Below are 15,944 nucleotides of genomic sequence, written 5' to 3' on the forward strand. Positions count from 1 at the left end.
AATTATTTAACCGTTGTGAATACTTAACTTCATCTCCGTCGGGAGTATAATTTTTATTTTCATTAATATTTTATTTATTAGGTAGCCTGTTTTAATGTCGTATTTTTATAGGTAATAGGTTTTACTTTAAGAAATTTTCATAGAAGTAAAACCGTCTCCACAAGTTTGACTCGGTGGAAGTTAGTAATATTCATGATAAAAAATTAATCAGTTCAAATCTGCAAAATTGATTAAGTCCCAATAGGGGTTTCAACCAGATGATAGTACAGATATGGCTGCGGAAACCCAGAATTGAATGAATTGTATACTTAAATTTTAACACAGTGATTTATTAACTTGAATATTTAAGTTTTTCATTTTTCTCCAGTTTCTTTATCCTATTGTAATTATCTGATTTTTTCCAATACAGGGATACTTGGCTGCTGTCCGTGAAAACAAGGACGTGAGGTCTGCGGCGGCCGTCGATTCGAAAGCCTTGACACCGGAGGGCCCGCGGATCATCCGACAGACGACCAAGGGCCGAAAGGTCGTTGACACCGAGGACACGGAAGAGGCCAGCTTGGCCACCCCTGACGGGCGCCTCCTCACCGAAACGATAAAGCAGAACCACCATGTCGAAGAGGACCTGGTCGAAGACGACGACGGGAAGGACTTGCCCGACGAGGAGGTAGAGGGCGAAGGGAAGTCTCACAACTACGTCCGAACGAAAGAGGAGGAGGTAGTATCGTATCTGTCGAACGGCAAGAAAATAGCCGAAGAGATGAAGTACAGGGCGGAAGGATTCGAGGGGGAGAAGGAGACGGGAGACGAGACTGATGCCCCGCCGAGGCTGAGATCGCTGAAGCCCAGGATGGCCAGCCGAGGGCTTCACCCATCGTCCCCCAATGGTGGGGAACGCAAAGACGCCCTTACCAAGAGACCCTTGGATCTAGATGCTGAGGAAGAAACGAGGAAGGTCGAAACTTCGAAATGGCTCGAGCACCACTTCGGGAGCGACTCCCGATCTTCCAGGGAGGGCTCGGCAGGGGGCTTCGAAGACCCCGAGTCACCATTCTTTGGAGGCATCACTCCAGGGGGCGGAAGCTACATAGGTATAACGATGAAATCCAAGACAAACAACATACTGGGTAAGGATGCGGTGACCCCAACCGATATAAGAGAGCCCCTGCGCTCATCACCCATGCCCTCGCCGATCAAAACAAATGGCGTAGCCAATGGGTACGGCATCAAAACACCAGAGCCGCTATCGCCCCCGCCCATGCCCGCGACCAACGGTTATCACCACCATCACACAGAGACAGAGATCGCAAGGACGACTAGGATCAGCGGGGGGAGTGGAGGGCAGGGAATCATAGGGAGGAAGGACGTGATACAGGTGCTGCCGACTGGGCCAGGTAGGACCTTCAGGCCTCCGCGAGGAGTGGCGGCCCCACCGCCTTCGACGGCGGAGCTGGCACACGTCGAGCCCCAAAAGAGGAAAAAGCGCCCGCCGCCGCAGCCTTCGTGGACCGCGGATGCGAACGGAGAGGAAGACGAGAGAGTGGAGGGGCGGAGGCCGTGGTCCCCAGAGGAAAACGGGAGGCGGGGCAGTGCGGACGACCTAATCGGGAGGAACATGAGTCCCAACTTTCTTTCGGGCCCGAAACCTTACCGGCCGAGCACCCTGTCCTCGCCGTCGGATCACTCCTGGAACAATCGGACGGAAGAGGCCACCGTGTCGTGGACCAATGGATCCACCACGGAGCACCATGTCGTGGTGACCAACGGGGATCATCGCGGGAGCACCGGGCACCTGGCGCCCATCCCACCCAGCGCACCTGCTCCGCCGCCTCCAGAAGTTGTAAGGGTCGCCCGGACTAGGAGGAGGGCGCCACCGGTACCAGGGCCTCCTGAGACCAACGGTATATCCATCGAGCCACAGCATAACCCTCCACCCCCAGTCATGCCCCCTATGGAGAAGAAACAATTTCACCAGAAGACGCGATTTGCGGACGAAGAAGAAGAGGATGAGGAAGATGAGGAAATCATTGATATTGGGAGAGATGAACGCCCGAATGGAAAGAAGGCAAACGGCATTAATAAAAAGGTTAAAAAGAAAAAGAGTGGTTCATTCGGGGACTCAATTCGGAGGCTGGTGGGACGCTTACGGTCCAGGTCTTCGGAGAAGAAAAAGGGAAAGGATGAGCCGGCGTCACGTCAGAACGGACACCAACCGCCTCAGAAGTCGATGACCAATGGGCACGGCCGGAGGGGCAGCTGGCGCTCTTCCTCCAGATCACCGTCGCCAGATGAGTACGGAGAGCCCACCTACCGCCGCTACCACAACGCAATCGACGGAAACGTTCGCCCATCTTCCATGAAGAGGCACCCGCAGGATCGGCACCGCGATCCGCCCGAGCGCGGAGACTTCAACGCCCGACGCGGCCGGCACGTGGGCGTCCGCCGCGAGTCTTCACCAAATGAGGCCACCTCCGAGGAGGAGGAGGAGCCGTACGAAGGGGAAGGCGGAGGTGCCGTGGACGAGCGGGAAGGGGTCGGCGTGGTCGTAGGGGGACCGGTCGCCCCGCCCAGATCCCGCCCCGCCACCACCACCACGTCCTCCTCGTCCTACCAGGGTCACCCGCCGGTGACGCAACGCCAGAGCGCGGAGAGCGGCGGCAGTTACCGCCACCAGCAGAGCACGAGAGCACATCAACAGGTCGTCCGCGGTGGTAGCAGACAGAATTTGCGGATTTCGTCGCCGGCGCGTCGCGGGAGTTCACCGGGGAATCGTCCGGGCAACGAGGCGTCTTCCCGCGGGGACAGTTCGTGGAAGGGTTCCTCATCGAGAGGTCAGAGGAGGGATTACGGTGCAGAGATCGCTTCTTCCGGGGGAGGAAGCTCGTCGAGGCGGAGGAACAGTGCGTACTCACCCGAGAGGGGCAGCGCGCCCTTCTCGTCGACCAACTCCGAGGGCGAGGGTGGGCGCAGGCGGGAAGCAGACAGGGTTCCGCCGCTGCTGGCCACTTCGACGCCGATGGATTACGACAAGAAGCATTCGTCGTACACGGCGAGGAGGGAGGAGACGGGCAACCACGTGCAGAGGTTCTACCTGGGCGAGGACCCGTTCGGTGGGAGTATTTACGGCCGCGAGCGGGAGTATGAGGGCGTGAAGAGGTCCTCGAGGCAGCAGCGCAACCACAGTGATGACCAGAGGAGGAGCGGTGTGAGATATGGGTGAGTCCTTGTCCTAGGTCCATGAAATGATTTCACTCCATAGAGCCATTGTATGAAATTTATAACGCTTGAAAATATTGGAAACCGTGATATACCTACGCAGTTATAATTTATATGGCATGTAGCCTGATTAAAAAAACAGTGCGGTATCACTTTGCAAAAGTGTCAATTCGGCGCTTGACGTGAGATTCATTATATACTCTTCCTTTTATTCAAAGAAATATTTTAGTTTAAATATGTACTCCTAAATATAGCGTTAGCAATAAAATAATCATTAACCAAATTAAGATACGAACTCGAATCCGTAATTTCCTGTATTATGGTGCTCTTTTCCAGCCATATAAATTCTCGAGGAAAAAATGTTAAGTAAGAACTCTGTAATGCTACAAAAATATCGTTTTTATGTATTTTCCCAGTCATTATTTTACCCAGCATGCAGGAATAAATTTGATGAAGTGAAACGGTTGTCATTTTTAAGAAAATATTTTTCATCTTGATTAATTTTTGAACGCCTACATGATTCTTTACTAATATTAAAAACGTAGAGTGAAAAAAAATTTTGGGAGATTATTTCATGCTTATTATCCTTGTACCATGACTTTTTATGTAACTGTGCATTGTTGTGATAATTTATCTCATTTTTATCAAACCATGTAAATCATACGGCTCGACAAACCATGCAATCCAATATTCTTTTATTTTTATGCAAAGTTCCCATGCTCGAATACACTCACGCGCTGATCTTCTTCGACCTTCGTGTTTATGATGTTCCCAGCTCTTTAAATAGAATTACTCTGTAATGAGGGCCTGACTAATCCTGAAAAAATGTTTGACACGCGGTCCAACCCCATATTTTGTGTAATGGCTCATTAATATTTATGCCGCTTTAATGCTATGACCACGCGGTTGCAGTATATGGAGACACGAAGGAGAAATTGAAAATTTTGCGTCCGCCTACACCTCTGTGAGTGGCAGTTAGAAAGTGAGAGTTCTCGTGTGATTTGCTGTGTCTCGAAGAACTCATATAAAGATTCCTTTCCCCGCTCAAAGCTTATGAGTGTTAATAGGTGTTTTTCTTCTCGTGGATGGAAAAAAAAGATAAAAGCTTAGCCTGCCCGCAGCGGGAACATGTTAGCCTTGTGAAAATATTAGAAGGCGAATCATAGCCCTAGCCACAAAGCCGTCGTGACGAACCAGTGATCGCCTTCGTGAATGACACCTGGTCGCGAATGAAAAGTGAGATGGGAGCGTATTCAGCCCACCTGTGTCATTATCACTCCCTAAATGACGTACAGGATGAAAAATGGCAGCCTATGCTTCTCAGTAGGTTTCCTCTTCAAATAAATACACGAGGCACGCCGACTTTGTATTGCTTAGCCGAAGGGTACGAGGTTCAACTTCGATTTGAATCTGGCGCCGAACTGAATTATGGGTAACATGGCGAGTGAATCCTCTCTCGAATTTCCTTGAATTCGCATTGCCTAATGACCTCATTTCGCACGGATCAAAAGCTGTTTCACGGAAAAAGATAAGCGGTGAATGCGCTGAGTGAATTTGTGCCAGATTAAAATCAACGAGTCGGAGCAGATGGTTGTGAGAATTATTTCGTACATGGTGCTGTACGTACATTTAGAAGTAATTATTGGATAATATATTTCATCGTCGTCTACCATATTGATTTTTGAACCTGATCTACCCGTGCTAAGTCTGTCACGAAATTAAGTTTACTACTTGATTTAATTTAATAACTTTCTTATATGGATCAATACGGGCTAACTACTTCCAAAAGCAGGCGCTTAAATTTTTTCAAGAAATCAGAATTTCTCATTTTATAATTTCTGGCTTCACTCATAAAGAAATAAAGTTTTTTTTAATTCCACACTCTATTGGAAAACATACAACACATGGGACTGGCTTTTGCCACTGAAATCTTGGCCGGTTTTTCTGATTAGTATAACTCGGAAATTTGCAATATTTTATTGTCATTTCGTATATATATTTTCAAAAGTAGATGCGGGAACGGTTCTTCATATGCTGGCATCTTTTTGGCTAATTTAGCGTAATTATTTTCAGAAGTAAAAGATTGTTATTCCACTGGTAAAGTATATTATTCCAACACCTTACGAAGATTAGCGAACGCCAGCATTATCTGATAATTTTGATCAATCGATTGAATCTGATCGTATAATAATATTATAAATGTATGTCTTTTAATATTTAAGGATGGCATTGCGCAATTGTAGGCCTGGAACAGTTTTATTGACGTAATTCTGAACGAATAAGCCTAAGAAACCTCTGATACATGCACTCTCGCCTCACTCACCAATTCCTGCCTTACGATAGTTGGTCGGGTACCATCTAGAATTTAAAATTTTGCATCGAGAAGTAAACATCGTACTGTGATCTGACCAGAGAAAGTCGATTGGTCGATGAAACTAGGTGGCAAAATGAATTTTAGCCATGGCCATACCTTTTTCCTTGCAAGCATTCTAATAACATTGCACCAAGTAAGGCCTGAAACAGTTTCAATTGTTTGCTACTTTTTCATGCATTCGTTGTTGTTTCATTTGTTTCATTTTTTATCGTAAAACATTTATTTCGTTTTAAGATAAATATTTATCTACGGTCAATCATTTATTTAAATTTTAATTGACCATTATACACATACATACATTATGCATCAAAAATATTTAATCATCATACTTATAACTCATGTAAAGATAATTATTGAATTATTGCGTATAATACTTGGTATTAAATATTTGTAAAAATAACTAAAATAGTCTAGGAATCCAGGAAAAATTAGAGGATTTCAGAGTAGCATTTCGGTAGCCACACGTTGATGTATTCTATCCAAACCAACCCAGTTTAATCACTATTTATTTGATGTAACGAAAGCACTTGTCTATTTTTCAAAGTTCTTTATTTCTACTGACTCAGATATCAACAAGATTTCATTTTCAAGGTACATGACTTATGGATGACAGCCTATAGGCATACATATCAATGGGAAAGGGATGGGGTAGATTTTTCACCCCCATCTCTCTCCCATTGAAGTGTAAATATAGACTGTCATCCAAAAGTCATGTACATTAAAAATGGCATCATGTGCCGAAATAAATAAAGAAGTAGTAGAAATAAAGAAGTGTGGAAATGGACAACTGCTTCAATTATGTTAAATATGAAAGATTTCCACTTATTTCCAATGATATCCAAAATAAAATTTCTTTATTTAATATACGTCCATACAAAGCTCGTTTGTGGACAAGTTATGAAAAAGCCAATTGTTTTAGGAAGTGTATTTTACCAAGTCAACCCAATCGTCGTACTTTGTAGCTGAAAGTTAAATATGCAGTCGCAAGAGATTACAGGTAAATAAACATTCCATAACAAAACACATCTTAGTTTCTCGGGCTTGAACTAAAAACTGCGCTGAAAAGTATATCTTTCATCAAATAACATAAATATATAGGGCATCATTTTGCTTTCAAACGAGATCCGAATAACGTCGGAAACTGAGTCTTTTATCCAATTTACGCTGAATACCATTTAGATGCCGTATACTCTCGCTTTTCGGCGAGACGATACAGTCAGCCCGATAGCGTCTTGATCGAGCCGGATCGGGAATGAGAAAGTTCTTCCCCGCGAATAGCAGCGACCGACCCTCCTTCAAAAAGATAAATAATGTACGATCGTTCTCCCTCTCTCCCTCATACTCGCTTCCACTGGGCGAATGACCTGCATGCTGAGAGGCGCAGGAGTGGTAGGGGAAGGAAAAAAAACGTATCCCAACGCACACTTGCGTGCCTGAGGATGTGTTTGAGTAATTCGTTGCGCCCAGGTTTCAAGCGACCATCTGTTCCGATAATCCAATTTAATCGTGGACTCTTTAATGAGTATATTTGCGAATTGTTATTATGCTTGCGTCACTAGTTGGAAAGGCCTTGCGTCTCTCAGTGTAAAATCTTGTCTTCTTTCCCTATACGATTCAAGTTGAAATCACCTTCTTTTGAACTTTTGAATTTCCATAACTATGATTTACCTGGAAACTTAAGGAAAACGGTTTCTGGCATAAGCTGTTCTTCAGTTCAATGAAGATAAATCGCTATGTCTTATTGTGAAATTTTGGTAGGAAATGGGAAGAAAAAGGGGGGTGGAAATGTTTTTTTTTCTTTATTCAATATAAATGTATGCATATCTTATTTTGTGGACATGACACAAAGGTATTTTTATATATATTTTACCAATTCACTCCAATTTTCGTGGTTTTTCCACTGAAAGTTAAATATATAGGCACCACTGGTAAAAGGTAAACAAACAGGTCTTAGTTTCTTGGGCTTGAACTTAAACCTGCGTCGAAAAGTAAATCATCCATCAAATAACATTTATACTGGGTATAAGTTTTCTATCAAATAAGATATGATTGCTTAATAATCAACGAGGGTCATTGGTCCGAAATTTGAATTTTCGATGAAATTTCATTGTTCACGAATAAAATAAAATTTCCAGTCAACCACATGACCGCGAATAAAACATAGGAATATTGTGATTCCTATAATTTAATTTTGAAGCGTATTTTTATGCTAATTAGTCTCTATAAATTAGCTAATAAAATAGCAGAAAGGCCTCAATTTCTATTTGATTTGATTCGCTTCGTCACTGGGAAACGTGGTTTAATTGTACGTCGGAAACTGTTTTCGCTGTTGGCAAGATCATCTCGTTAAAGTACCTGCCGGGTTGAGGTCGTCACGATTAAGTTCCGTGGGAGAGGGAAGCTGAGGAAGGCATTGGGGCCGAAATGCTCCCCGCATATTCAGCCTTCCTCATAAGGCACGTCGCAACCTCCCCCCTCCAGATGACCTCGTCTCCCTGAGTCGGCCCCGTCCGAAATTGGAGAGGGAATATCAGGGACAAAGATACCCTTACGGGGAAGAGAGACAACAAATCTTCTCTCTACTCAGATAGGAGGGTAAACATTTGCCCGCATGATCATATTTGCGCCTCAAAATTTGTTCAAACCAGACGTAATTTCTTGCGATCCTCCTACCTCCCAATCCTGTCTGAATTTTTTAAATTAATAGTTTTCTTACTGTAACAATTAATTTTTGGTAGCAACAAAAGCTAGAGAAAAATATTTAAATTATAGTTTTCATCAGTTGGTATTTGTGCAAATGCTATTTTCTTGAATTTATTTGGAGAAAATAAGAAAAATCTATTTAAATGTTTATAGCTGCGCAAGCATGCGTTTACTCCAGTGTTCTTTCTTTGAAATTACATGCATTAGTAGCAGAGTATAACTTCTGTTTGGTCTACAAATTATCCCTATAGCTGGAAATAACTTACACGGGAATGTAATTAATAATAGTGAGAATAGGCATTTATTTACTTTCTGACGATGTATACTTCCAGGTCTACTAAAATTCGAACCGAAATGTTTTCTGATTCTTGTAGAAAGTCTTAATTCCGTGGGATTTCTTACAAATACGAAGCAATCATGCAGCAATGTCTTACATTAGTTGTCCTCTCTCAGCCAAATAAGGTAATTATTAAATTAAAAGGTATTCTGCTTTTATGGAAATCCTTTCTACAACATACAAATCGAATTCTTAGTTCCGCTGACTGAATGGAAATAGAACTTTACCTATGATTATTCCAACCTGTTTTAAGTGAAAGAATTTATAAGCATGGTCTACTGCTTATTATAGTGTGACAAACGGAAGTATGATATGCGTATTATTCTCAATTATTTGCTTTGCTTTCTCTCATATGCCCAAAAGTTTTAGTTGCATTCTTTCGCGCTAGCCTATTCAAAATAGAAGTGATACCAAAAACATTTACCGTAATACTCGTACTCTTACGAAGTTCTTAAGAACTAAAAATTCAAAATTAAATAAGGACATGGCGAATGCAGTAGAGAACAGGTTCTGACGGCGAATAGCTTCGGCGTCACACTTTGTGGGAGCCGTGCCAAATAGCTTATTAATGGAATGGAGTGTATTACACATTAGGTATGGCTTTGAGATTTCTGGTTAAATTTTACCGTTAACGGATACGGGCTCTGGGTCAATTCAGGCTCCACCAATAATCGAATTTCATGACACCTTTATCTAGCGATGTAGTATTTACGATGTGCGCCCTAAAGGTGGAAAAAATATCAGGGATTTACCTGCGAAATATTGTGACTGGGAATGAGAATATTGTGTGGTTTTTCATTTTCTATATTGGGTACAAGTCCCTTTCTAAGCAAGCTGTGTTAGATTAAAAATATGTAAAAAAAATACTCAAAATGGTGACTTATTTCGATTGGCAAGATTCTATTTTTTTCTTATATTATTAGAATATGTCTTTCCCAAAAACTCTGCGCATGAACAGTGTTATTTGAGATGATTTCTGTTTTGTTTACCAATTTTTATTACTCTCTAAAAAACCTTTCATAGATGATAGATACCTACACTTGAGCGTCACACCTATGTAAACATCTTCTTACCTCCTTATGTCCACTGGAAAAGTTATCGATGCAAAATCCCATGTAAATCACGGATATAAAATTATGTAATGCTTTGTTTCAAATACATGACGACCCTCTTGTTTAAAATTTCCATTTTTAGTAGGAGTACACTGGTAATCTTACTGTTAAAGTTAAGTTGCTTTTAAAGCTTTTGTAATAGAAATAATAGATAAAAATATAGAAAAATAGATATAATAGATATATATGGTAGATCAGATATGTATATGGTATGATTTGAGATAGAAATAATTTTTCCGTAACGTATAAAATGGCAATTAAGACCAAAAATTTCAATGACAGATTGAAACGTTTAACTACAACTAATAGTTACCCGCCTTAAAAATCGCATGTTCCGTAAAAATAAACCTCACAATATATTTTAGCAGTTCTTCAACGTAATTCACATAAAATATTGACAAATGTTTTTTTCATTGACTTTTTAGATTAATAACTCAAGGTAGAAAAAATAACTGAAGATCATGATTAAAAAGTATAATAAAAGCGGATATTACTTTTTAAATTTTGTATTCAGTTCCAGGGATTTAAGTTTACTTCATGCTCTCTCTGTTATTACAATTTTGAAGCACGTTTCTTTGAAAGATATCGCTGACAAACACAGGTATATTTCAGAAAAATAAATGGGATTGAAGAGATAACCCTTGCGCTGGCAGCATTTCGTCCCGATAAACAGCCTTTTCTCTCCCGACGTAGAGGCGGGACAGTAATCATTTGGAAGCAAGTGCATCCTTATCCTACCCATGCATCCCCGGTGTGGTCTCGGCTTTCCATTGGAGACGATAGCCGTATCGTACGGAATGCCCGCCCGGAAAAGCATTTCCCCCAGAGCGACTCTTAGCTGCTGACTACGACGCGACGCACGCGGTTGTTTCTCTCCATTTCCCTAGACCAGCTGGAGACTTGGCCGGTAAGATGGCCGGAAAGAAAGATCTCGTGGAGAAAAATAAAACAACATCGCATTCCTTTTATCTTCGTCGTAACTGCGGTTAGCGCCCACTAAGGGAGGGAGGGAGTGGGTAAGGGAGCAACCATATCGGCTTCCTTTTATGTTCCGACCGTCCCATGCCTCTCGTCCCCGTTTCCACTGCTCCTCCTCCTTTTTAAGAATCTCAAATCGCACACCTGAGGTTTCCGAGGAGCTCCGCGCGGAGAATCAGTTTCACCACCGTCACCGCGAGACGTCACGAGGGAGGAAGGAGCCGAGTTTTTTTTTGTCGCGCTATTACGCGTCTCTCTCGCTCTCTGACGCTGTTACGCAGCGGCTTTCCAAGGAGTTTGCTCTGCGTCAGAGAGGAACAAGTGCAGAAATCCATTCCATTTATGCATTTACGTTGCTATAAAGAATAAGATGGATATTTACGAATGAAATGCTCGAGTATTTTATAGGCCTGGACATGCTATAAGTGCATGAGGTAAAGGATCAAGTGTCTTATTATCAATGCTCTTAATTTTTGTCAATTCAGAGAAAATTCTAAATAAATCATTTCCATATATGCATTTATGTTACTTTAAAGGATACGATGGATATTACGAATGAAAGGATCGAACATTTTATAGACCTGGACATGCCGTGAGTGCATGAGGTAAAGGATTTTCGTAAAGGAGGAAAGGTGAAGGAAAGGAAAAGGTTTCTTATGATCAATGCTCTTTACTTTCGCCAATGCACGTCAAAAATATTTTGATTGTCCTCAGTCCTGTGTGACCTTCAAGGGGACGGGAGACAGCGAGGAAAAACAGTGAAAGGAAACTCATTATTTTTCATTTACATAGCTATAGATATGCAAAAACCTCAGAATTGATTGAAGTATTTGAAAACACTGCAACGAAATTTATGAGTGGAATATCCACTCATTTTTATTTCATTCGTCATTTCCAGATACCGAGAGAGGTCAAAAAAGTTTTACCAGTCACACTGATCATGTGCATTTAATGATATGAGGTTAATACGGCTTTTTTTACTATTCAATAAGATAAGTTTTTAATTTAGTACAACATACTTAAGTTCATGAGAATGTTGTAAAGACCGCGAAGGACTTTGTGCGTAAAATAAATTTCTATTAAAAAAATGTAACGTCGCCTTTAAAAACTACGGAGATAATCTCCGTCATTGTGTCGGAATTAATACTTGTTGCAGAACGTTTTGCTTAAGGAAGTATCTATTCTGTAGGGACACAGCTTACCGTTTTCATTTAAAAAAAGTATATCGTCGCTAAGTACTTTTGACTTTATCCCACCGATCATAAGTAAAATGTAATCAGGAACCTTTACTACAACCAAGGAGGACTATAAAATTATAGGTTGACAATATTTTCGCAATCTTTTCTGCAAGACGTATGGGAAAAAAAAAGTTTATTACGATAATATTTTCTCTATTTCCCGCTCTCTCACACGCAATGTACCAATTACTTTTATAAAAAATCACCAACTTTGTTGATAAGGAATCCCAAGACACAGTACAAAATATTTTTATTCCACAGTTTCAGTTTGGTAGTGCATGGATGAGTAGCACTTTTTCTCCGCTCTAAGTGCTAATTCTTCGGTTATAGTCTTCTGTTTGAATAAAATTTTATGTCGTGTTTTATTTAAGGGGAATATCACGATACTTTTGACGTAATAAATCAAAATTTGTTTTTTGCAAGCATTTTAATATTTTGAGTTTATGAGGTGGCTATCATTCCTTCTCAGATGCAGAAATTATAGAATTTTCGGGACATAAGAGCTGAGAAAACTGCAAGAAACCGGTATAAACGATAGCTATTGAAGTATTCTAAGGAAAAATGACAACCTTTGAGCAGAATTGGAATGAGGGATCAAAAGTTGATCCCGAGGACGCTTTGGTTAATCAAATTGAGTGGTTACCATTTAAAATAAGCCATTCTCTGTGCTCTTTTTCCTCGTGAGCGTTTTTGTTTCTTTATTTTCATTTCCTCGAGGTGTAAATGTCTTTAAATATTGCGCGCATACCTGTTCAACCATCATTTCAGAAATCGCTCTTTAATGACCTGTTTTCTTTTGAGAAATCGAGCCTCTTATTTTGTCTCCACTTATTCGTTTCTGATGGCATTTTATTCGTACTCATTTTGGGCGTGAGGTAATTTGTGGCCATCTTTATCTCAAGCATTTCCGTTAGCTATATCATTTTTGTTTTTCCCTCTATAATCGGTGCGCGTATCCGCTGATAGTTTCCTGACTCAATCCGAGAACTATTGTCCCATGCGAGAAGAAAATTTCTAATCTGGGTTAAGTGTCTTAGTGATTAAATTATGAAAAAAATTGTTTTTTCTTTTCGTAAGTTGATTGTATGAGCTTTTGGATTAATTTTGTGTTCGTATAATGTTTTCATAAACGTTTATTCACAATTAACTTGAAAACACTGGTTAATATTTAATACACTATTCGAAAAATAGCGGCAATTTCCCAGTGTATGTATTACGTTTCGAAAAATCTCTTTCCCTTCAGTCTCTCAGCTTCTTATAAATTTATAAATTCCTGATTGGTTTATCATCATTTACCTCATAAATTGGGTATATAGCATTCCCGCTGAACTAATCTTTCAAATTAATTAATGAATCACGAATCCCTCTCAACTCAAATAATTTTAACTTGCTTTATTGAAAATAGCTTATAAATTACTGCGATTTTTGTATCATAAATCGAGCTTGAAATGTGATAGCTTTTAATAATTTGATGTACTTGTTTCTGTCCAAGAGCTTACACGGCGGTTACCAAAGGGTAATCCTGTCTCCTTACATAGTTTTAGAGCTACTATGGGGGAAACGGCCTTGTTTTTTTTATTTCACAATGCTCGGCCCGCCTCTGTCCCCCAAGGAGAGCAGGCATCTCGATGTGTTTCCAAGATCTATTGATGAGTTCCGGAATGCCCACACATCCTGAGGACAGCTGCTGTCGGCCTGGCTATTTTCCCTCGGCACGACGACATCTGTGCCTCTCTTCTCCATTGCCCCTCACTTCTCACTTTTCCATTCCCACCTTGCCCTAATTACCTACCTCTCACATTAACCTTCGCGGTATAAATGCATACCGCAAATGTCAACCGCTCCCGACAATAACTCCCGCGAATTCGACGCGTCACCCACAGTGGCAGAAATCCGAGATGATGAATGTCAATGTATGATGAACTTGGAACGCTGAAACTTCCACTGGTTGCTCCTTCAATGGCAGTAGAAGATAAGCTATGTAATTTCAGTACATTTTCTGCTAGCTTTGAGACTCCTATGAATAAAATGACCTTCATCCTGCCCTGAGCAATAGACCAATCAGCCGTGGCGACTGTTTATTTTGTTTAGAGCCATCGAACATCGACAGTTCAATTATTTCCTGTTTCCAGTTCCTGAGTGTATACAACATTCCCGAATTACTTTTCTTTCAGCTGTGTTGCGATATGCTCAGACGACAGTTCATTTATTGATTTAGGTTACATTCCGCAAATTTATTTGCAATGGATAGGCTAATATCTGCATTAGGGTATACCTTCAACTGTCGACTCGTGCGATACGGTGGCGAGATGTATTAATATGTTAATATGATTATATCGAATCTTTATCACGATGTTTTGATCTCCAAATAGTTACGCACTTCGATAGACACGTGGGTTAAAATCTGAGGAGAGGCTCGGACATGTGGATGCCAACTGCGCCCCCTCTAGTAATAGTTCCTGCCCACTCGCCAATGTGCCCCGCTCCCCTAGTCACCGCATAACTATTCCTAGCGTGGGACGACCCTGAAGAATCAAAATGATGGCCTCATTTCAAGCTCGGTTTCAACTCTTTATTAAGCAGTTCTGCAGGAAGGAAAGTCCTCCTCCGGCGTCCTTGGTCCGAACGCGGGTGTTTATGTCTTCCTTTGCGCCACAACACAACCCAATGTCGTCCTTCCAGCGCACAGCTGTTCACGTGCATCTTAGTTAAGAATATATGTGGAATCAATTTATTTATTCTCTCAAATTCACGTAATGTCCTTAAATTTCTCACACTAATAGTAATGCATACAAGGAGAATGATTGTGAAATACCTTTGATACTTACCGACTTGCAACGCAGAAGGAATTTCCTGTCGAGTTGTTTGTGGAGGCTGTGCAGGACACCGATCTCCGATCTATGTCAATTAACTGTGTTACCTTTATTTCATTTTATTATTTAAAGAGATGACGCTATGTATCGGCAATGATCGCCTCCGCACAATTACATACCAGAGTTCACAAATTTATTTCTCATCTTCCTCATAATTCTTCGATCCAAGTGCATATGTTTCGGCTAACTTAACCATTATGGTACATAAAATAAATTCCATGTCTTCATTGACAATAGCCTCATCAAACCATATTTTCAACTTGTTTGGACTTATTTTGCATATACATCAACTATTTACAAGTCTAGACTTACGTACCAGTAAAATATAACACCTGAGCTGAGGCAAGTTTTAGGTGTAAATGTAATACTTTTTTAAACATTAATTAAATATCACGTACTTTTGGTCGTGATAAGGGAAAATTGTATGACTACCTATTTGAAAGGATATTGAAATACTAACTCCATAAAAATTGGGTCCCTATAGTTGTCGCATTAATACTAAATGACTGATAAGCGCAATGAAGGTTGAGGGAGTGGTTACTTGATGGAATTATCGAACCTTAGGTAAAATAATATTCATATAATCGAATCAAATTACCCCCCAAATTATTCCACTCGAATTAGGTTTGTCTTTTCTTTTATCAATATATCGCAATTTTCACGATAATAACTTGCAGAGTATGCTCGCGCAAGAAATCGAGATTTTCGGGTTGGGATTTTAAAAGCACGATTTTTACGCGCAGCTGAAAGAACGCGGGCGCGTGGGTCTACGTTGAAAACACTCCAACGTGCCAAGTTGCGTACTAACCAGTGGAGCTTGCGACAGACGCCCATTGCCCATGGAAGGTAGCCTTCAGAAAGCCAGCCTTGTGATGAAGAAACAATGTAGAACACTCCCTCTCCCTTGCATCAATTATAAAAACATATTCCCAAGAATAGTCAATGGATACTACCGGCGACGCTCAGCTTTATCGATTAGAGTCCATCGGGAACTTAGGTTGTCAAGCTTACATTTTTTTTGTTAGAGCCCACAATTGATTTTCCTCATTCATTTCAAATAGAACTTATAATTTTTACGACTAATAAAATCTGTCCGCCATTTCAATGGTCTTT

General features: G+C 41.1%; 1 protein-coding gene across 2 annotated transcripts in view; it reads left to right on the forward strand.

The window, feature by feature from the left end:
• LOC124158818 overlaps positions 1-15,944 on the forward strand; it is a 347,990-nt gene that overhangs the window by 298,540 nt on the left and 33,506 nt on the right. For both annotated transcript variants that reach the window (XM_046534159.1, XM_046534160.1), the window contains one exon: positions 410-3,216. In XM_046534159.1, coding sequence (XP_046390115.1) covers positions 410-3,216 — 2,807 coding nt within the window. The remainder of the gene's footprint in view (positions 1-409; positions 3,217-15,944) is intronic.

This window comes from Ischnura elegans, chromosome 5 (genome assembly GCF_921293095.1).
Source record: "Ischnura elegans chromosome 5, ioIscEleg1.1, whole genome shotgun sequence".
Taxonomy (NCBI): Eukaryota; Metazoa; Arthropoda; class Insecta; order Odonata; family Coenagrionidae; genus Ischnura; species Ischnura elegans.